The sequence below is a fragment of the Neovison vison genome, chromosome 2 (genome assembly GCF_020171115.1).
Source record: "Neovison vison isolate M4711 chromosome 2, ASM_NN_V1, whole genome shotgun sequence".
Taxonomy (NCBI): Eukaryota; Metazoa; Chordata; class Mammalia; order Carnivora; family Mustelidae; genus Neogale; species Neogale vison.
Window position 1 is genome coordinate 194,884,894 of NC_058092.1, and position 23,333 is coordinate 194,908,226.

The 23,333-nt window shown below is 38.6% G+C and overlaps 1 protein-coding gene across 13 annotated transcripts in view; it reads left to right on the forward strand.

Moving 5' to 3' along the window:
• NRG3 (neuregulin 3) overlaps positions 1 to 23,333 on the forward strand; it is a 1,054,218-nt gene that overhangs the window by 922,530 nt on the left and 108,355 nt on the right. For 8 of the 13 annotated variants that reach the window (XM_044239944.1, XM_044239952.1, XM_044239946.1 and 5 more), the window contains exon 4: positions 8,323 to 8,349. The exons of 1 other annotated variant lie outside the window; for it this stretch is intronic. In XM_044239944.1, the coding sequence (XP_044095879.1) occupies positions 8,323 to 8,349 (27 nt within the window). The remainder of the gene's footprint in view (positions 1 to 8,322; positions 8,350 to 23,333) is intronic. 4 more of the 13 variants (XM_044239945.1, XM_044239955.1, XM_044239956.1 and 1 more) reach the window with 1 other exon arrangement.

The following is a 23,333-nucleotide window of genomic DNA, read 5'->3' on the forward strand; positions in this document are numbered from 1 at the left end:
GAACATTAACTAAATATCCTTTGATTTGGGAAAATTTTCTAGAAAGATTTATAGGTATTGTCTCTTCAGTATTGAAAAAATTGCCACTAGAGATGTCATGTTCCTTGGAATCCTCAAAAACCAAAGTGACAGAAAATAGGCTGGGTGTGTTCTGAAGGTATATGAACAGCATAAGCAGTGAGCAAAGGGGCTGACCCACATAGCAGTTCAGTCAATAAATATTTATTGAGCATCTACAAAATGTCAGACTCTGAGAGGCTGCTGTGATAACTCAGCGAGGAAAAGAAGCAAGCACCCTTCACCCTGGGATTTTAGATACTTTTGCACCCTAAGAATCTAGGAACCTATAAACATGACCTTTAGGTTTTCACAGAAGTTTATTTTTCTTCAGCTGTTCAATGGGGCTCAGTAGCACTACCTTACAGGCTCATTTTAAAATTATGTGAAATAATGTGTGTCGAAGTACACAGTGAGAAGATAAGAGGAGTTGAGAAAGCCAATAAACTACGAGAAGATGCTGGGGGAATTACTGTAAGTCCAGGAACTGGAGCCCATAGTGCATTGAGCTGTGCAAATTTACTGTCATTAATTATATAATCAAAAAAGTGGTTCCTTTTTTGAGTGAAGAATTCTATGCAATGCTGATTCTCATCCAGTTCTCCCCTCAGTAATTGTGAACATGGAATCAGATTTAAGTCTAAACCTCCAAGTATTATCTCTAGAAAATTCCACAGGCTACTAAAGCAAGATTCACATCTGAGGAGCAGCCAAGGCAGATGGTCCCTCATGACCCCCTGCTGTAATCCTGTTTCGATATTTCACCCTACGAAGCAGAATGCTCATCTTGAGTTCGCACGGCATCAGCCTGCGGCCCCATCTCCCTGGCTGTATTTCCTACAAAGGGGTATTGCTATTTAGGGGATGAGCAGAAGCTATGAAATAAAGGTGTCTCTATTTAACAGGAATCGGCAATAGAGCTTTCGAGAAGAAAAATGAAGAGGCCATGTTTATAACAGGTCCATGGAAAGAAGAACAGGGCTGTGTACTTTTCTGAAAAAGTGGTTTTGCTTCTCCATGATTGATGACCTGTCTGGTGTGAGGCTGGCCACAGTAATAATGTCAGGGTTTACTCTCAACAGTAGAAAAAGCTGTCAAGTCTGATATGATGGAGGGGAGAGGAGCATTGGGATTATGGATCTAAAATGGCCACGGGGTGTCCTCTGATCCAGGCACAGAACGCATGGTAATTTTGTGTAAAATTGGCCTTGACTTTATTTTGCATGCACAGAAGAAAGACTAGAAAAAGCACAAAAGGGGCGCCTGGGTGGCTCAGTGGGTTAAAGCCTCTGCCTTCGGCTCAGGTCATGATCCCAGGGTGCTGGGATCGAGCCCCGCATCAGGCTCTCTGCTCCGCGGGGAGCCTGCTTCCTCCTCTGCCTGCCTCTCTGCTTACTTGTGATTTCTCTCTGTCAAATAAATAAATAAAATCTTAAAAAAAAGAAAAAGAGAAAAAGCACAAAAAATTAACAGGATGTACTTTAAGGAGGTAGTAAGAGAGGTGTTAATTTCTTATTCAGATGGTGCTTTGCTTTCTAAACTCAATTTATGAACATGTGTAAATTTTAAAATCAAATATATAGTTCTGATCAAAACACATTTAACAAGGTAGCTTACTTTAGCAAAGGGAGCATAGAGATTGGAATCTGATGGGCAATTCACCTCCTAAGCTGCATTAAGTAGCTGGAAAAAAGGATACTATAAGAATATCCCTCTCCTTTTAGGACAACAGTACCTAGAGAGGGACTGTCCTGCCTCACCCACCAGCCCTGTGCTCACATCCTTGCCTGCTCTTCTCCCTCCCCACTGTAGGAACTCTGGCCTGAAAGATTCAGATCAGGCTGCTTCTCTCCTTCCAGTTATGCATTTTCTTAGTGACGGCCAAGTGTCACTGCCCCCTAATGTCACAGTTATATGCTCTGGTAGCCTGTGGTGAACCCTAATCCCCTATCCTTTGGTCCCTGACTCTTTTTGAAATATATCTATATTCTGTAGATCCCAAGTGTTGCTTCCAGGCTGAAGCCCCCCTCAGTAACCACCATCTGGTCTCCCCTCAGCCCCGCTGTTGTCCTAACCAGAAACCTTCAAGTCTATCCCGGACTTTCCTACTTTGTCTATCTTGCCATAGTAAACTGGAACATGCATACCGGTGTCTCGGCATACCGCATCTCTTAACCATATCCATGATCTTATCTAGGAGCAAGCAGAATACATTCACTGTTGAAGCATGAGGCAATTACGTCTCTTTACAGCAATTTTGGAAACTACTAGAAAATGATAAGCCAGGTATGAGGGGTCAGCAGATATTCAAGACCCAGCTTACCATCTTCACAAATCCAATTTCGTCTTCTCAGCTGAGATGGACTACCTCTTCCTAACGTGTCACCAGTGAAAAGTCATTTGACAAGGATCTGGGGGTGGACTCTATGCTGTGACAGGTTTCAGTTCTGCTCTCAAGAAAACACATTTGCAGCTGATAAGGTTTATAGTCGGGTGGCTGTTTGCCTGGACACTCACGTGGCATCTATTTCCCAGGGTAGGTGCCATAGTCATTAATTCCACAAGGGACTTCATGACCCAGTGGTTATTTACATCCAGGTGGGAACTACTGCCTCCTGAACCACCGCCAGGAGCGTCTCAGCACACATGTGAAGGCCTGCAGTACAGAAACCTGTTGCACTTTAAGCCAATATTCTAACTTTTTAAAACCCAGAACAGTATTTTCATGTGGCCTGTTTTTCCACATCCCATGGGACAGGGTTTGAAAGCATCACAGATGGGATTGTGCTGTGATAGAATTGCCTTGTTCAGTGCACTTGTAACACAGATGTGACACGGAAACCTACATTCCTGTGCAACTGTCCCAGGGCTACACTGCAGTGAGTGTCTTGTCACTTATCACAAGTAGCATCTTGTCTCATCTCGCCCTGAGATTGGAAGCAAGTTAAGGATTGTTCTCTCTTCCTCACCCTGTCCACCCTGAGGACATTGTTGGTAGCCTCCATCTGTCCATCCACGTACAAAAAAAGACTTAGAACTGCTCACACACAGGGAACCAGGGACACTTTGGAAATGTGGGCCTTGAATTTCCAGGAGTTTTTGACTTTTACAAATACAAAGTTTGTCCCTCATGTTCCCGGCCTTACCCTCAAATCTCAGTATTTCAGGTCTAGGGGGCACCTCTGTGTGCCTCAGGCAGTTGAGCGTCCCACTCTTGATTTTGGCTTAGGTCATGATCTCAGTCTGGGTCACAAGACAGATCCCTGTGCTGGGCTCTGTGCTCAGCGGGGAGTCTGGTTGGGATTCTCTCTCCCTATCCTTCTGCCTTCCTCCCCCCCCACACATTCTCTCTCTCTCTCTCTCAAATAAATAAATCTTTAAAAAGAAAGGATATACTGGGTCTGCAGCAGGGCTGCTGTCATTTGTTGAATCTGTTACCAATTATGAGATTGTTTGGTTCAATGTTTGGCACATATTCAGACTCACCTTTTTATATAACCTTGCTGTATGTTCAAGCACATCACTTCAGTTAGACTAGCCTCATCATGAAGAGATCTTCCTAGTAACCAGTGAAGAAATATTAATGAGTTGCCGGTTTGGTTCCTTGGACCACCTAGCTTGTATTTGGCACTTGATCAATCAACGAGGGTAAGCGAGTAAATAAGCCTTGTTTCTCCAGTGCCTGAGGATACATGAAAATAATTTGTTCTTTTAAGTGGATTCAATAACTTCTCCCTGAACATTTTATTACCTGCTAGCTTTGTAAAAAATCGCTTTTTCTTCACAGGGAGGGCAAAGGCAAACCCTGGGTATATATATATGTAAGTGGTGGTGGAGAGTCAAGCTGCTAAGTTTGAATTCCATCTCCTCCACTTACAACAATTCAGTGGAGGGGAGTTCGGGCCCATCTCCATGCCTCTGTTCCTCATGTGTGACACAAGGATACTGACAGTCGGTCAGGGCCTGCAAGGCGATATTTAAAGCAGTTCCTGGCAATAGTCAATGCTCAGTAAATGGTAGCCACTATGATATTGTCAAAAGGGGTGAATATCCCAGAAGAGCCACAATTTTTTATATATAAGAGTTAATCAAACTCAGCCATAAAAAGTTAATATCACTGAGCTATAAAAAAAATGAATGAGATCTTGTCATTTGCAACAACACGGATGGACCTAGAGGGCATTATGCTATGTGAAATAAGACAGAGAAAGACAAATACTGTATGATTTCACTTATATGTGGAATTTAAACAAAATGAAACAACTGAACAAACAGAAACAGACTCATAAATACAGAAAACAAACTTGGTGTTTGCCAGAGGGGAGGGAGCTGGAGGGATGGGTAATACAGGTGAAGGGAGGGAAGAACAGAATAAAGTTAAGCTGTTAAAAAGATAGAAATTGCACATTCTAGTACATACTATAGGGGAAATCAAACTGCTTTTGCTTAAGCTATGCCCCTCCTATTCCACTCCAATATCTGTGTAATTCTTGGCATGTACTTTGTTGACTGAATGAATAAATGAAAAATTAATTAATTAATTCTCATCATATCCCTCTTGATGATTTCATGCAAGCCTGAATATCCTCAGGAAAGCTGTTTGCTTTAAGAAATAGCCATTGAAGGGCACCTGGGTGGGTCAGTCAGTTAAGCATCCCACTCTTTATTTCAGCTCAGGTCATGATCTCAGGGTCCTGAGATCAAGCTCCACGTCAGGCTCTACGCCCATGCTCTCTCCCTCTCCCTCCTGCCCTCCCTCACCTCCCCTTTTCTCCATTCTTAAAACGAAACAAAGTAAACAAAAACACAAAGAACTGGTGAAAGGTTATGAGAAATATTATGCTTTATGTTCTGTATATGACTCAGTAGACAAAATTAATTGCTCTTCTGTCACGTTCTTCATGGATTTTCATTGATCCTTTTGTGTAAAACAAAGCCTATCGGTTGCTTTAGACCTGTAGTAATGATCATGGTTTTTAGCACTTTACTAAAATGATGGAAGTATGTGTCTGTTGTGTGTGTGTGTACACACACGAGAGAGATTTTAAACAATCTTTTTATTTATGTTTCGGTCGTGTCAGTTTTCATGAATTTCATTATAAAGATTAAAAAATATGTTCTTTAAAAAATTCAAGAATATAAATGCCACCTTGCTTGATAGTATTTCTGAGAATTACAGCTCTAACAATTAGATGTAACTTTTCTGCTATGCTACGAGAAGACCGATATCCTTTCCTTAAGAATTCTGCTTGCCTTTCTGGTGCCTGGGTGGCTCAGTTGGTTAAGCATCTGTCTTCGGCCCACGTCATGATCTCAGGGTCCTGAGACCGAGTCCCGCCTCGGGCTCCCTGCTCAACGGCGAGCCTGCTTCTCTCTCTCCCTCTGCCTGCTGCTCCCCCTGCTTGTGCGCTCTCTCTCTCTCTCTCTCTCTGTGTGTGTGTGTGTGTGTGTGTGTGTGTAAAATAAATTAAAAAATTCTTTTTTTTTTAAAGATTTTATTTATTTATTTGACAGATCACAAGTAGGCAGAGAGGCAGGCAGAGAGAGAGGAGGAAGCAGGCTCCCCGCTGAGCAGAGAGCCCCATGAGGGGCTTGATCCCAGGACCCTGGGATCATGACCCGAGCCGAAGGGTGAGGCTTTAACCCACTGAGCCACCCAGGCACCCCAATAAATAAATTCTTAAAAAGAAAAAAAAAAAGAAAAAAAAAGAATTCTCCTTACTTTTCAGTGTTTAGATAAATTTCAAATTCTGGTTTTTCTCTTCTACTGATCCTGAATTAATTGTGGCATAAGAACTTCAGATTGCTCTCCAGTTTACCAAGCATGCCACTCACTTCTTGGTGTAGTCTCCAGACTCACAAAGCCTGATTCTCCAGTTCCCCCATCCCATCTGGAAGTGAAGCAGGCAAGTCTGTGGAAAAGAATGAAGAGTGACCGTTGGTTCTATTTGCTGGCAAAACAAACCACAGACAAACAGCCATTTCTGAGACACCTCAGCTCCCCCAGAGAATTCTTGTTCAACCAGGCTGAGGGGCTAATGGCTTTCTACCTGCCCAGTCATACCATGGACATCATGGTCTGTTCCCATATTTCTATATACTTTCTTCTCCTGACTTCTTTCCTGCACATCTTTTCTGATTGTTTGCAAAACTTTTTTTGTTTTGTTTTGTCTTTTACTCCTAATCTTTTTTTTTTTTTTTTTCCCTTTAGTTTCATGATGGGTAATCTCACTGAAATCTCTGTGTGTAAATACCGCATGCAGCTCTGCTTTTCCTCCAGGGCCCCAAGGGCATACCATCAGGAAGCCGCTTATTCGCACAAGAACCAAACATGGTCTTGCAGCTTTTCTACAATCCTGTTCTTTCACATGGCATATTGCTTCTTCCAAGAGCAAGCTTATGGGTCATTGGCCTCTACTGCTAATGCACGCATTCTGGTGTTCCATGATAGCACCATTACAAAGAATTAACAGCTCTTTGTGTCTATGGGGTCCTTCTGATTTCTGAATCACTGGAGAACGAAAATTCTGTCTGTTCATGAAAGTGTGCTTGGTATCTATCATAGTATATAGTGAGTAATCAAAAAATGCCATGGAGAGAAATTAATGCATCAACTTAAAAAAAAATGTTACCATCTTTTTTTCTATAAAATACATGTCTCGATTATTTACCTTATAAATGAACAACTTGTGGGCAAATTTATAAATACAGAAAGTAGATTGGAGGTTACCGGGGGTTGGGGGAGAAGGAAATGAGAAATTATTGCTTTGTGGGTACAGTTTATCTTTGGAGTGATAGAAAAATTTTAGAAATACAGTGGTGATGGTTGTACAGGATTATGAACATAATTAATGCCACTAAATTGTGTATTTACAATGGTTAAAATGACTAGTTTCATGTTGTATATACTTTGCCACTATAAAATTAAAAAATGAATTATTTACAAATAGGAAAGATATTAAAATAGTCAAGATAACTAAATGCATATTTTCTAAAAAGAAAAGCTTCTTTGCTAAATAGACAACTCAAAAAAGGAAACCCAGTAATTAGTCTTAGAAACAAATACAGTTGTAGCAATACTTGTTTTTCACGTATTCTCATTTAAGAAATATATTACTGCAATAAAAACCATCATTAAATAATACAGTGAGGTTAAAAGTGAAGGAGTGAATAACCAAATGATTTAAAGAAAGCACCATTTTTTAAAGATTTTATTTATTTACTTGAGAGAGAGCAAGAATGACCACTAGAGAGAGAGCGAGGAAGAAGAGAGGCAGAGGGAGAAGCAAACTCCCTGCTGAGCAAGGAGCCTGATGTGGGGCTCAATCCCAGGATTCTGGGATCCTGACCTGAGCCAAAGGCAGCTGCTTAACCAAGTGAGCCACCAAGGTGCCCTAAGAAAGCAACATTTAAATAAACCTCTGTGGTTGAGTACCTGAGTATAGCCAGGCCCAGTTTATCACTGAGACCACAGACAGACATTAGCATTAGTGGGTCAAAAAGGTCAGCTGTCCACATACACGGGAAACAGACGTGGACATATCTGTCATGCATTTTTGATAGGAAGCACTGCCAAGTTTAACTGTCCTAAGACTGATGGGTCAGACAAACTGGATTTGTGCCCTGGATCTGCTTCATAGGAGACAGTGTAAGACTTTAGTCTCACTGAACCATAGGTTTATCATCTAACAAATAAAGAGGGAAAAAAAATCCAGTATCATTTCATTTTTGTGAAGTTGAAGAGGGCCTGGTTAAAGTTTCATGCAGAAGTTCCTTACCTGCATATGATTAACATTAATTTATATTGAACAAGTAAATATCTATAAATATAATATATATAAATACAAATATATATATAATATATATAAATACAAATATATAAATATATAAAATATCATGAGTTCTGAAAATAACTTTAGTACCAGATATTCCTTGTGGGAACTTTTTTTATCTTTTTCTTTCCTGTTTTTGTTGTTTTTTTTTTTTTTCTTTTCCGTTTTGCCAAATTTTTACTTAGCGTACTTAGAAATTGGTGCAATATTATTTCATCTATAGCTCCAGGCCGTTGGGAAATATGAGTTAGTGTTCAGAGCACCCCTAATTGTGGGCAATCTGTAAGTTATCTGTCTCAAAAAATGGTTGCTAAAATAAAGACATATTCTTTGGGTTGAAAGGTGAGTCTTAGAAGCATTGAATTCCATCTGGGATTTTTACCTAATGTTTTCTCTTTTTGTTTCTCTTCCTCACATGCTGACTTTGGTGTAGCAGACCACTTGGGGATTGAATTCATGGGTAAGACTAAACAATTTGCTCCTTAAATATCTAGAAAAAGCTTAGTTTCATAATGTGTATAGTGTTCTCCTTCCCCATCTGATTATAATCGAAATGTCTCATTATCAGATGCTGTTAGTAGTAAAATGTGTTTTTGTTGATTTTTCACTAAGTAATGGCTCAAATGAAAGACTTAACTACTTATCGGGGAAGGCAATTGAATGTTAAGTGCAGCTCTGGAATCATACAAAGGTTGAATTTGGCTTCTAGCTTTGTTTGCTCTATTTCTCAATTTTCTTATCTGTAAAATAGTTCTTATTTGACTGCACATGTAAATTGCTTAGCACAATGTCTACAAGAAGGCAAACACTCAATAAATGAAAATAATAGTGATGGCTTAAAAATGTTAGCTTTATTATTTTCTGCTCTAATTTCTTATCCTTTTGCATGATGCCTGCTTTGTATACATTTTAGTATCAATCAGTTTGGAGTATGAACCTTATAAACATTTCCCTTTACAAAATTAAATTATTTCTTGTGAAAGTAGTTGCTGTGAGTGGTATATTTTAAAAAGCATTAGGATGTCTTCCACAGAATTATTATTATATTCAGGAACTATTATTATTGTTATGTTCATAGATAATTACAATAAGAATTAAACATACTTTTCTGAGTTGATTTCATAAGTAAAATAAAAAATTTTAAAAAATAAAAACAGTCCATTGGTTTGATATACATCATGGTGCTAAAATGGAGAGGTCTCGGGAGTTAAAAGTTAGTGAAATTGAAAAGACCTAAACTTGAAATCCAAATTAATAATTCTTTGCTTGTTTGGCTTTTGTCGAACTTCAGATTTTTCTCTTATATAACATAGATATTAATACTTGATATGTAAATGTGGTTATTGTGATGATATTTATAAATTTAATTGTATCATTTATCTATTACCCATTCATTCAGCAAATAATTATCAAGTGCTTACTATAAGAAAAAATGCAAAGTATTAGAGATAAAAAAAGGTGTAAAAATGGACAAAAAAAATCTGATCCAATGACACAGTCTAGTGAGCTTACAGATAGAAGGTAATAAACCATTAAGTATTCAGTTGAGAGTTTCCTAAGCCTTTTTAGGCAAGATGCTACTAGCTTAGACTAGTGTGATTGTGGAAGATATGGGAAAAATGAGAGAAATTTAGGACATGGTGTCAAGATAAGTATTTGAGGAGAATTAATTTTGAAGATTAGAAATGGGAGATTATCAAAGATGATGCAAGGTTCATAGTTCGCCTATTTAAATTAAAGTTGGCCCATATACTGAAAAAGAACACTGGAAGAAGAACAGATTTATGGGAAATGTCTTACTAGGTTAGGTTTGGAAATGTTGAGTTCTGGGTACCTCTGATATATTGAGAGAGGATGTCAAGTTCGTAGTGTACTGCTGGAAGTTTTTAGGGTTGATTAGAGCTTAGTGATTTAATATTTATACTGGAATTGATCTTCCCTGTTGTGTGGTATTTTTCATTAGTGTTCTATTATTTGGGTTTTATATCACAGAAAAACCAGACAGCTTGATTCCTGCAGGCTTGGGGTTTTGGTAGAATAGATGAGATGAAAAATCATAAGGGCAATGAAATTCAGGATAACATTCTAATGAAGCATCATGAAATGAAAGGCAGATGCAGAAGGAATTGACAAAAAGCTAGCTACCTGAATGTAATCAATGAGAGTACTTGAGCATGTTGTTGGCACGGAGAGGAGACTATAGTCATATGGGCCAGGAATTATAGAAAATTATGGGCAGGGTCATGTAGAAGAGTATAAATTGTGAGAAGGATATGTGGCTTGTACTATCCTCATTTACCAGTGATGATGGGGATTAGCAATGTGGAAGTCTGGGCATCAACAGTCACTTTGTGGATAGTGGGTACTGGGTCTAGTGGATACAGAAATTTGTCCCCACTGGATTGTGGTGATTGCAAGCTTTGAGAATAGAGATTCGAAGAGTTCTATAATAGAATGACTGCATATAGGGAGCACCAAAAAGCTGATAGGTGGGTCTGGGCTAGCTTCACACTTCACAAGTGGTATGGCCATGGTTAGGTAAGCAAAAACTTACTGTATTGATGTTGATAATAGCTGTTAAAAAAAAAAAAAATGGACCCATCACCATCCTATTGGACTTTTCCTAAGGACCTCCAGTAACATAGTTACCTTATGGTGACAATTTGCTATGGAACCAAGGTATGTGTTTAAAAAATCTGTGGTAAAACATTTACAAGACTTCAGTTACTGGTAGGTGAAAAATAATAGATAATTGTGTAGTTCATCTATATGAATCTCAAGACTAAGGTTATAGTGAGTCTTAAAAAACTTGGTGTCGAATTCTAGCTATAAAGCCTTATATGAATGGGTTCTCAATGTATGAATATTTGACGCTGGCAGTAGAGATTGCCTTGTGCAGAAGGGGTTGGGCAAGAAGTCAGAAAGGAATATGTAGCATGTGTACATATAATGACAACTAATAAAGGCTTGTTTGAAATGGTGAGTAGGTTAGTGAATGAACTGCTTCCACTGGCCTTACTAGTTCCTGTTAGTGTTCACCCCTATCCATATTCTAATTGAATATGTAAAATTCTGTTTGTTGCTTTGGGAACATATATTTTCACATAACAAAACATTAACTTGTGATTTTAGAGTCCATCTAAATAAAATTCCTTCCACTGAAGTTTACTACCTCACATCCCAATAATAGGACCTCTGTAGCACAAACACAGCTGGGAAGCAGAAATGTAGGCATCGTCTCTATAAACTTAATCACAACGGTATGTTGGAGTACCTAAAATGATCATTGTCAGTTCTGTTTTAATGAGTTCTAGAATAGCTTTCTTCTCAACTTTCATCATTTTTACTTTGGGCAATGTTAATTTCATCTTTCCTTCAGTTGGAACTCACATCACAAAATGATGATATGAAGCACACAGCTCTTTCCCCCAAGTCTTTGTATTCCCAGTGGCCAAGTTTATGTTATTGATCAGACGCAAAAGCTGAATACTTTATACAGTTTAATAAATTCCTATTTAAAGCAGGAACGCCAAATCATATGACTCAATAAGAGTCCAGCTATTTAATCAACGTACACTTCTCACACTTACTGTATGCCAGATGTATAAGATACTAAAGATATAGACATATAAGCCACATCCTTTAATGCCCAAAGGCTCTGAAACTAAAAGAAAGCTACACATAATTGAGGTAATTAACAAATGCTATCAAGATGACATAGGCAAGGTACAATGAAAAAAAAAAACCCAGAATTTTAAAAAAGCATCTAAATGTGTTTTGGGAAATTCAGAGACAGCTTCCTGGGGTAGGAGACATGTAAACTGAGTACTAGCCAAAGTGGATAAACTGTATTGAGTGATGCCATAGTCCAAATCTGTCCCAGCTCTGTATTATTTCCACATTAGGGTGGGACTTGCTATTTTAGTCTCCCTGTCTGGGTCCGTAAGCTCCCTAGAGTCACGACTTTAGGACCAAAGAAAGCTTATCAAGTTCAGTAAAAACACTTAACCAAAAAGCTTTTTCTGAGTTGATTTATTAATTTTAAGGAATAATTATCCTATAAGCCATGCTAAACCTAATGTTCATAAAACTGTCAGCATTCAAAAGGACTTTTGCTTAATTATATTCATGAATTTTTCTTAATGATGTTTCTGGGACCAGTACAATGGACATACCAACAACAAATACTACCCTGGAATACAGTATCAATTTACAAAAATAAAGTTAAGTGATATAAATAGGTCAGGAATCTGAAGGTACATGAAAACACAAAATTGTGTTTGTAAAAAAAACATAAAGTCAGAGTTTATACTAAGTCGGTATTCAAAAAAATATTTCTTGAATTAATGACTTAATCTACTCATCACGCATGCATGAGGGAAAATGGAGGGTTTTAAGGTCAGATGTTCACAGTTTTCCACACAGGGTGAAAAGATCAGGAGATGGAGTAGACACACTTCACCATAAGCACAAACACTCACTGAGAAATCTTCCCAAAGGTCCAGAGGAGACAGATGGCCAAAGGGTATGTCAGACTGGCCTAAGTTGGGAAGGCACATTGATCATGAAGAGGGATTTCTCATCTGAGAACTATCTCGCTGCAGTGTCAGGTGCTCAATCAGGGAGTCTATCTCATTATATCCATTTGAGCTCTTTGTTATGCAGCTATTTCTTTGACAATGCCCTGATGCATTGGATGCTGTAGGCATCAAAGATGTTTGTATAAAAGCAGGTGCAGTGCCACTTGCAAACATATTAGCAAACCACAGGGAGAGCTGAAGATTGTGTGGGAGATCTCTCATGCAAATTTTTTTCATTCACATATGGAAAAATAAAAGGAACTCTGTCAGTTAAATGTCTTGTTTGTGATTTGACATTGTTTTAAGGACAACATGATATATTTATGCAGATTTTGATTGAGTAAACCCTAGCATAATTTTTTTTAATCAAAAGGTTTATAGAACTTGGGAAAAGGAGATTCTTAACGAAAATCTGAAAAAGTTATTCTAGAATAATCTCTGTATTTTGAAGTTAAAAAAAAAAAGCAAAAAGAATGATATTCTGAGCTTGCTGTAAGGAAAGTCTTAGAAATGTGTTATATTCAAACTCCATGGTCTAAAATATGTGTATAGTTTTAGAATTGATAAGGTCATTATTTCAAACTTCACAATATATTGAGCATCTCTTCATTCTGTCGTGTAAAATAATTGTTTGGGTATATTTCGGTAAAAACTGAAGATAATCTTCTGAGAAGGGTCTAGTTTCTAATTCTGTTTGGATGATATGAAGTGGGGATATTTTCCTTAAAAGTATAATGCTTGTTATGAGCATTTTGGTGTATATTCCTTTAAATCTAAAAGGCTGGTATGTCTGCCAAATGAATTCATGTATATGCCCAAATTTGTGAATTGGCATTAGAGATACAGAAGTGAAGATTCTCTTTCCCTGTGCTGAAATTTCCGACTTATGCAGAACAAAACTGTTTTTATTCATTTGAGTATATCATGTTTGTTTTTTTTTTAATCAAACAAAATGGTAACTTACGGTTTAATGTGTCTGTGTATTTGTTTGCAGAGGGGGTGCAATCAAGACTGTTTGTTTACTTTTTTCTTTGCCCTTTGCCATATTAAACTACATGAGAAATTAGATGTGGCAGAGTAATAAGTTAACATTATTTAATACTTGACATGGGCCTCAAAATTTAGATCATCTCATTTCACTTTAAAAAGTAAAAACAATGAATGAGATAGGAAGTCTGTATATCCTTATGTTGTAAATGACAAAACTGAGGTCTGTTTAGCTGAAATATCTCATATAAAAGCAAGGAAATGGCAAATGCAGGATTTGAACCTAAATCCCTAAATCCACCTTCTTTTAGAGCTCTTAAATTCTGCCATTGCCTTACTATTAGGCATATCCCACAATAAGAGCTTCATGATCACACTGGCAATGTTTCAAGTGGCTATGAAGTTAATCCTAAGGGTTGAAGGTAATATTTTTCCAAGTACTATGAGGTTATAAGAATTTGGGTGATAACCCACATTATCCAAGCTATGAGAAAATGAAAATTGAACCAGATGCCCATCATTAGCTTTACATTCAAAATTATAACTGCCAGGTGCACAAAAAGGTTCACCTTGGCTGGTTGTCATAGTCTCCTGTAGGAGAGCTACAGAAATTCGTTGTGTTTGAAGGTTTCTTGGTAATTACAGACTGTGTTGAGTGACATTAGTCAGGTGGTCAAACTGTTGAATGCCACTGGGGTATAAAGGCATTACACATCCAGCTTCTCTGTTAGGAGACATTTGCCAAATGGAATAGTGAATAGAGCCACCTCTCCAATGACTTCCCCCAAGATTCTGCTTAAGAAACATTTATACAATCTTATTTCTTAAGTTATTTTTCTCTTTAGCAATAGGGTCACTCCCTCTCTTTACAGGATGATTTTTTTTTTTAAACATAGATCTTAGTACAAGTGCTTATAGTTCAGCTCCTAATCATGAACCCCTTCAAGTATTTTTCTTTTTTCTCTTTTTTTTTGTTTTCTTTCTTCCTTTCTTTCTTTCTTCTTTCTCTCTTTCTTTCTTTTTGAATGAAAAGATGTCTCAATTTGGTTTGCTTGTTCTTGTTTGCCTCACTGAGTATGCTAGGATAATATTTTGGTATTATAACATTTTGATAATATAATATATATTATGATTAGTCGGATACTAGTCTTTAGCACATATTTGTACTTCCAGTGGTCAGAAGTAAAAGAGCAGCAGTCATGACTGCAAGTGAAATAAATTAAAATCTGACAGAAAGTTCAGGTCCGAATAAAAACTTGCAGTAGTCTTCTTTGAGGAATGGCTATAACTAAGAGATATACTGGAAAATATGCCGATATAGTAATATAATTTCTACAAAACAGAAAGTGGACATTTCTGTAAATACTTCTGTAGATCAGATTCTAGAATTGGCTAATTAAGTTTTATTTACAGACACTGAGAAAAGTATTTGTTGTAAACAATGTAGATATACAGTGCTTTTCACTGAAAGCTGGCATAGGGCTACTACATTTTTGTCAGGTAAATATTATAATTTTTCATAAAGCTGCTGAATGACTAAGTTAGGAGTTTCATGTAGACTACAGCAAAAGCTGGATAAATTTATGTGAACTTCTATAATATGATGAAGAGTAGATTATATCGATTAGTGATAGGAGATTTGGAGCTAATGAAATGCTGTACATAAGATCAAGATCAGCCATGACTGGATCTTCCAGTTGCTTCTAGGGCAATATTTTTGTTAATGGGATAAATAAAACCATAGCTTAAACACTTAATTTTTTATGAACTTTTATAAGCAGTAACTGCTATTTTCTTGGATAGAGAGAACTAAGATCTAACAGAAAGGACCGGATTTTTGGATTGTCAAATTAGACTCAACAGAATGTGAGATCTTAACCAGTATAAAGTAGATTACATATATATGCCAATTAATCTAAAATGTGCATAAGTTCATAGTAGGTTCCAAAGATCTTCGTAAGTGTGCTAGAAGGGTGTTCAGATTGTCACTGCAAAGTAATTCCCAATGAGGTCAGGAAACAAAATGGAGGGCACCTGGGTGGCTGAGGGGGTTAAGCCTTGGCCTTGGGCTCAGGTCATGATCCCAGGGTATACTGCCTCATCAGTGAGGAGTTTGCTTCTCCCTTCCCTCTTCTTCTCCCCCACTTCATGCTCTTTCTCTCTCTCTCTCTAATAAATAAATAAAATCTTAAAAACAAGACCAAACAAACAAACAAACAAAAGCAAATGCAGTGTTATATTCAGTTCTCCATGACAAATGCTTCAGAAGTCAGATGAAGTTTTGCATTGGAGAGATTAAAAAAAAATGAATGATGTGTAGAATATTTAAAGATGCAGCAAAGTAAAGATAATACTGGTTCTCCTCAATCAACTGTTCAGTCAGAATGTGTGGAGCCCCTTTGGGAGCTCACCCTTGCCAGGCCAGAGTTATAACGAGACAGATAAGACAGATTCTCAAGAAGTTCACACTTCAGTGTGGGGAACAGGCTTGTAAACCAATTATTGCAGTTCAGTGCAAAAAAAAAAAAAAAAAAAAAAAAAAACCTTAATTAGGGGTTTTGGGTCTTTTTTGTTTTGTTTTGTTTTACAAAAAGCAAGCCCTGGATTCCTAAACAGTTGCGGGATGCTAACATGTGTTCCATACTCACACACATAAACAGGGCGTGAGTTCACATCCATGTGAGAAGTACTATGTTCTATACTTCTGATGCATGATTTTACAAAGCCTTCAGTATAATTCTATCCATCCATAAGTCTTGGAGAGAAAGCTAGAGTAGGCAGTATTTTGTGAATGTTTTTCCGAGAAGCCTATTTCATAGAACTAGGATTTCAGAAAAATACTCTCATAAATTCTGGGAGAAAGAGCACAGAGGAAGGAACACCCACATCTCCTTAGAACAGTTGCAGACATCTTTATGTGGAAGAATAAAGCAGAGTCCCATATTTGGGAGGTGGCAGCAGGAAATGTGAGGAAAGGGGACAAGGAAGAACACAGGTAGAATGAGGACAGGGGTTTTCAAAATGGTGAGGAGTCTCGAGCTACAGGAAAAACACAATACACCTGAAAGGGAATGTGGTCGGTCAGGTGGCTGGTTAATTAGGTTAGAGCAAATTATGACGACTCTATCCGCCCTTGGAAAAAAGTATGATTTTATCTTGTTGTGAAAGAAAGCCTCCGGAGGTTTCCAGCAGGGAATGATCAGATTAGCTTATGGGGGCAGTAGCTATCTGCAGAACTTGCCTGGAGGTATCTTGTGTGAAACCCCCGCTAATGGGCCAAGCTCAAAGCTTACTCCAAATAGTCACCAAATGCTCACTCTTTGAATAACGCTGTAGGCATTTAGTTTGTGTCAGGCACAGGGAAAGAGGCGAGAGCCGAACACCTCGGGAGGCTGTGCAGATGAGGAACAATTAGCAGAACCAGGGACACAGTGAACTTTGATTGGATCTTTGAGCAGAGGGTAGAATTTCTGTGGGCAGAGGAAGAAACATCCTAATAAGGATGTTACAGTAAATAGGACCAAGATGAGATGACTTGGGGGAGGAAATATTGGTTATTAGCATAAATTTGCATTATAAATTTAATTTAAATTACATACAAGTTTTTATTTCAAATGAAATTCAGATCATGTCGTTCCCCAGTGTAAAACTCTCTCACAGATTTAGAATTAAATACAGCTACTATATGTTACCGTGCCAAGTCCTCCATGATCTGGTACTGCCTAGCTCTCTGACTTCACTCCCTACCACTCTTATTCCCACTCACTGTCATCAGCCTTCTCCTTGTCCCTCTCTCTACCCCAGGGCCTTTGCACTGGTTTTTCTTCTAGTACTAGCTACACTATTTATCTGCACATGCTTCCTCCTCATCACAAAGCCCTCAGTTCAAACAGACTTCCCAAGACACTTTCCTTTGCCATCCTATTATATGTATTTCCCTTCTCATTCATATTAGCTTCTATTTCTTCCATAACCTTTATCACTAACTTGTTTATTTGTCTACTTTTTATTATGAATCTCCCTACTGGAAAATAAGCTCTGTGAGAACTTATTTCTCATTTCTCATTGTTGCAACTCTAGTCCAGCGCTTAGCATTATTATAAGAACTCACTGAATATTTATCGAATTAATTTTAAATTGAATTTAAATGGTGTATGGTTTCCTTAACTCTTAATTTAATTAAATGATTGAAAAAATCTACAAGCAAAATAGCAATGAAACCCAAGGCCCTATGGTTTAGTTCTAGATAACTCTCAGTCAGTCACCAATATTCTTTATGGAGATTCCCCTTGTTGAAACAGTAAGTGGCAGCTGAGGACTTCTCAGAAGTATAGCTTTTAGCATACTCAGGTGTTGTGTGCAGCCCTCAAAGTGCGCCAATAATCATAGAGGACACTGACTGACCAGGTAAGTACTTAACAGAATAGTTCATGAATTGTTGTTCTCACTCCTAAGTCCATGTTTTCTGTTAGTGTCGTAGTTTGAGATACTGAGAATAATGGAAGATTCTCAGGTGGGCAGAATAACGTAATTCAAGAGCTCTCAGCTTTAGCTTTCATCCTAGGCACTAGGCACTTGTTGCAAATGTCCATTCCTGTTCTTAGCCTCAGATAAGGCTAAGATTAGGTAGTTATGGGATGGATCAGATTCCTAGTATTTAACATGATTCTGATGTGGGAGGTCTTTGCCCATGTGGTGAGAACCATTGACCTAAAGGGACAGAAAGACTTGGTTTAATTCTGTCTCCTCCATTTAGTGCATGTATGACTTGGGATAACGGATTTATCATGTCTAATTCTGGAGTTACCCGTCTGTGTAAGAGCGATGCTGGCATTACCAGTTCCATCAGGTTGTTGTGCAGATCTCAACCCATGAAGCATATAAAGTGCTTAGCACAAATCCTGGTGCTTATTAAGTGCTAATCAAAATGAGCTCTTTCTAACTCCTGCTCCTCCTGGGAGCAGCTTGACTGATGAGGATTTCTGACCCATATGCTCTCTGAGGTTTGCCTTTAGGTTGTCTATATCACTCTGATTCCTCTGGAAAAGGGAAATTGAACATTAATGTTCTCTTCTTTACCATGTGCTGATTTTTATGCCTTAGAAATTAGGGACTCTGGAGTTATCTTAGAGAAAAAGAACCATTTTCCACGGCATTCCATGGAATGTTAGCTAAGTTTTCAGAATCAGCTCTCTCTAGAGTAATGTCAATGAAAGCTTCTCTTTTTAGAACATGGTTCTAAAGAGGTGTCTTTAGATCTTCAACCTGGTTATGCAGGTGGGCTGCATTCCTTCCATTAATACATCCAACAGGATCAGACACAATGAAGGAAGTCAAGTAAACTTGGCTTCTCCAGTGAAGCTACATGCTTGGATGTTGCACTCACTCTTCTGAGGGTTCATTCACTTGATTTCGTTGAATGATACTGATAAAGCTTACTAACACTTATGAGAAATGGAACGAAGGGAATTAATACTCACGAACTATTAATGTGACTTATGGGCATGGTAGGTAATTTCACATGAGTTATCTCATTTTATCTTCAGAGTTATTAGAAATCTCAAATATGTGGTAAAGAAAATTCCCATCATCTGAGCGACTGAATTTTTGGTGCAGGAAAAACTGATCCTGTATTTTAGTACTCAGATTTGAAGAGCTACTTGGTATATATTCAAGGAAGCTCTCTGTATTCAGACTGGGGCATCAATGAGGCTGCCATTATGACAGACAAAGACAGAGGATGCAGGGCAAAGAAAAGTTATTCTAAAAAGGACTAATGAGGTAAAATTTTTTTTCTCATTGCACACATGAAGAAACAAGATGGACTGAAGTAAAAGCAGCATGCTCAACTGATACACTATAAAGATAAATTTATAATTCAGATCAGATACCTCCAGAGCCTGAGCTCCTCCCAGCGTCCTGTCCCACCAGAACATGCCACCAGAGAAGATGGCACGTTCTCTGCAAAGGTGATGATAGTCTCTCTTTACTGCCCCTGTCCTGGCTTGGAGCCTATTAATACACTCAACAAGGGCCTCAGCCATAAAGCAGCACTAGTGGGCAGGGTTGCCAGACTAAGCAAATAAAAATGCAGGACCCTACACTTACATTTGACTTTCAGATACTCAACAAGTAATGATTTAGTATAGATATGTTGGATGAAATGCACGTGTCACATCTATATAAAAACTGTTGGTTACATAAAATTCAGATTCACTCTGTCTTCAGTATTTTATCTGTTAACCCTGGGTTTGGAGCCATGAGCACAGAGAGGTGTGACCTCCCTTCTGACCCATTTCTATCTCACACTTGACTCCCCATGAACACCAAATGAATGTTGATATGAGGAATACAGCAAGGTAAGCAGAACTAATGAGGGAATGAGCAGGAGAGACAGAAGCGAGACCACTGTGTGTGTCCCAGGGTAACTCTGCTTGTTATACAATGAGAATTAGGCAAAAATAATAACACTAAGCTGTTCCTGGATTATCTTTCAGCAGCTATGGATGTTTACCACAGCAAATGTACGCTCTCTGGTTCTGGGCCTTGTAAATCCTGCCGTTAGAGCACTTGATGAGGTATTTTAAAGATTTTACTTATTTATTTGACAGACAGATCACAAGTAGGCAGAGAGGCAGGAAAAGAGAGGAAGAAGCAGGCTCTCTGCGGAGCAGAGAGCCCGATGCGGGGCTCGATCCCAGGACCCTGGGATCACGACCCGAGCTGAAGGCAGAGGCTTTAACCCACTCAGCCACCCAGGCGCCCCTGACGAGGTATTTTAAAGCCAAGTTCTCGTTGTGAGTGGAATCACTTAACATCGCAAATATGGATCCTTCAGAAAACAAGTGGTAGCATACTAACTTAGCTTTTGAGCGAGAGAGTAGCATTTAACTTACTGAAAGATGCCGCTGAAGGTAATATTAATGAAGTAATAACAGTGTTCTTACTTCACCACCCGTTCATTTCCCTGCTATGTTCAGGCTGCTCCCTTCATTCCCAAACACATTCTTATGAGAACGCAGGGCTTTTTTATTCCTACCAGAAAAAATCAAGGTGTCTATTCTCTGGAATTGCACTGTGGAATCAGAGTAGTGGTTCAGTGATTCCACTTTTCTATTGCTGTAAGGAAAAGAGATGCTCAGAGTGTCAAGCAGGGTGATGGAAAGTGGGGATATATTCTGCAGTCAGGGAGATACGCATCAAATGTTAGCTTCATCTTCCATCCATGTGCTATCTACCTACCTACATACCCATCTATGTATCTATTCGTGGGTGTAGACTAATTTCTGTCTCTTAAGATTCAGTAATACAAAAATTGATGATGTAACACACGATGTGTGCATTTATTGGCATCTATTAGGCACTCAGATTATGTTCTTCCTTTTTGCACGCCCTTATGTATTATTGCACTGCATTTGCCCCAGGGTGAACTGATCTGTGCGTCTCTGTGCATTTCAAGAACAGAGGGTGCACCAGCTCTGGGCTTAGCTAGCCCTCTTCAACACTCCAGGAATTCCCTTCTGTAGTTTCTCTCTTGCCTTCTGCAGACATTTGCCGAGGAGATACAGTTGAGAGGGTCAGCAGCTGCCCCAGATGTGGACCCTCATCTCTCCTAAGCCCCACATGTAGCAGACCTTCTGCCTTTCATCATCCAGGAAGACTACCAGTCTTCCGCATAGGTAGAATAGGTGCTTGGGTATGCGATATCATGGGAGCTCTGCTGTCCAAGGAAAACTCTCCTCACTCCCTGATCCTTTTGTCCGATTCCTTCAGGGGAGTTTTTGAGTCTTGCAGTGGTACCAAATACCAGAGCATTTCAGGCCCATCTTGGCTCTCACTTACTCTCTAACCTCATCTCTTCTGGGCAGGCCATCCACAACCATTCAAACTCACGTTTGCTCCTTTTAACACACCACAATCTTTCTGTCTTCTCTTCATGGGATTTCTTTGTGCCACAGAATTAAGGCCCACCCCCCACATCTAACATGTCCTCACATGCGTATTTGCATTCCTGATGTATCAGGTACTGAGCTCTTCTTTTAAAACTTAAGGAGATGTGTCTCTTCGGTTTGTCTCTCCCTCAAATACTGGGAGATCCACAAAGGCCAGTAGCACCCCATTACAGTGTCAGCTTGAAGTCTGAACCCTCAGAACCTTTGGTTAGTAAATGCAGAAATTCCATGTGTTGCAAAGGCCTGTGTCACATATCATTGCATGTTGTCTTTTCAGTACTGCCCTTCGAGGTGGATAACACTTACTGTCAACAAAGTAGGACCCTGGGTAAAACTCTAGCTCAACCCACAAACCAAGGATCAGATTAGCTTTCAAAGACTAGCTCCATGTGGGTGGACTGAATTAGTGTGGGTCAATAAGACTGAATTATTCACCTGTAAAATGGAGTATTGATATATATCTCACAGGAATGTGGTTAGAATAAAACAAGATGAGGTATTTGGAAGAAATAGGCATGTCCTTTTCCTAAAGTCATATTTACTTATGTAATTTTATGATGCTGAAGGATGTAGAAGACAATTTAAAAACTAGTTGGTGGGGGACGCCTGGGCGGCTCAGTCAGTTGAGCATCCAACTCTTGATATTGACTCAGGTCGTGATCTCAGAGTCATGGGATGGAGCCCCATGTCCTGCTCTGTGCTCAGCACAGAGTCTGCTTGTCTGTCTCCCTCTGCTCCTCCCCCGCTCCTCTATGTCTAAAATAAACATATAAAATCTTAAAAAATAGTCGGATGACATCACTAGTCATCAGGGAAATGCAAATCAATATCACAGTGAGGGAACATCTGGGTGGCTCTTGGTTAAGTGTCTGCCGTCAGTTCAGGTCATGATCCCAGAGTCCTGGGATAGACCTGGCATAGACCACATATAGCTCCTTGCTCAGCAGGGAGCCTGCTTCTCTCTCTGCCTGCTCTGCCTACTGCTTCCCCTGCTTGTGCATTCTCTCTCTCTCTCTCTCTCTCTCTGTCACTGGCAAATAGATAAATAAAACCTTAAAAAAAATACAGTGAGATAGCATGTTACACATATCAGAATGGCTAGAATCAAAAAGACAAAAAAAGCATGTGGGTTAACAGTACCACTTGCGCACTGCTGATGAGGATGTAAATTGCAGCCACTGCAGAAAACAGTATGGAGGTTCCTCAAAAAATTAAAAATAGAAATACCATATTATCCCACAATTCCACTACTGGATATTTACCTAAAGGAAATGAAAGCACTGATTTGAAAAGATGTATGCACTCTTATGTTTATTGCCGCATTATTTGCATAACTAAGACATGGAAGCAGCTTAAGTGTCCATCAATAAATGAATGGATAAAGAAGTTGTCCTGGGATCGAGTCCCACATCGGGCTCCTTGCTCAGCAGGGAGCCTGCTTCTCCCTCTGCCTCTGCCTGCCATTCTGTCTGCCTGTGCTCTCTCTCTACCCCCTCCCCTCTCTCTGATAAATAAATAAAATCTTTAAAAAAAGAAAAAAAAAAGAAGTTGTGATTTTATATATATATATATATATATATATATAAAATCACAACTTCTTTTTTTTTTCTTTTTTTAAAGATTTTATTTATATTTATTTATATTTATATATATATATATATTTATATTTATATATATATATATATATATATTTATATTTATTTATATTTATATATATATATATATATAATGGAATATTGCTTCGCCATAAAAAAATATGAGATCTAGCTGTTTGTGACAACACGGCTGGATCTAGAAAATACAGTGCTAAGTGAAATAAGTCAGATCAAAACAAATACCATATGATCTCACTTCTATGTGGAATCTAAAAAGAAAAAAACAAACAAAAAGCAGAAATAGACCCATAAATAGGACAAACTAATGGT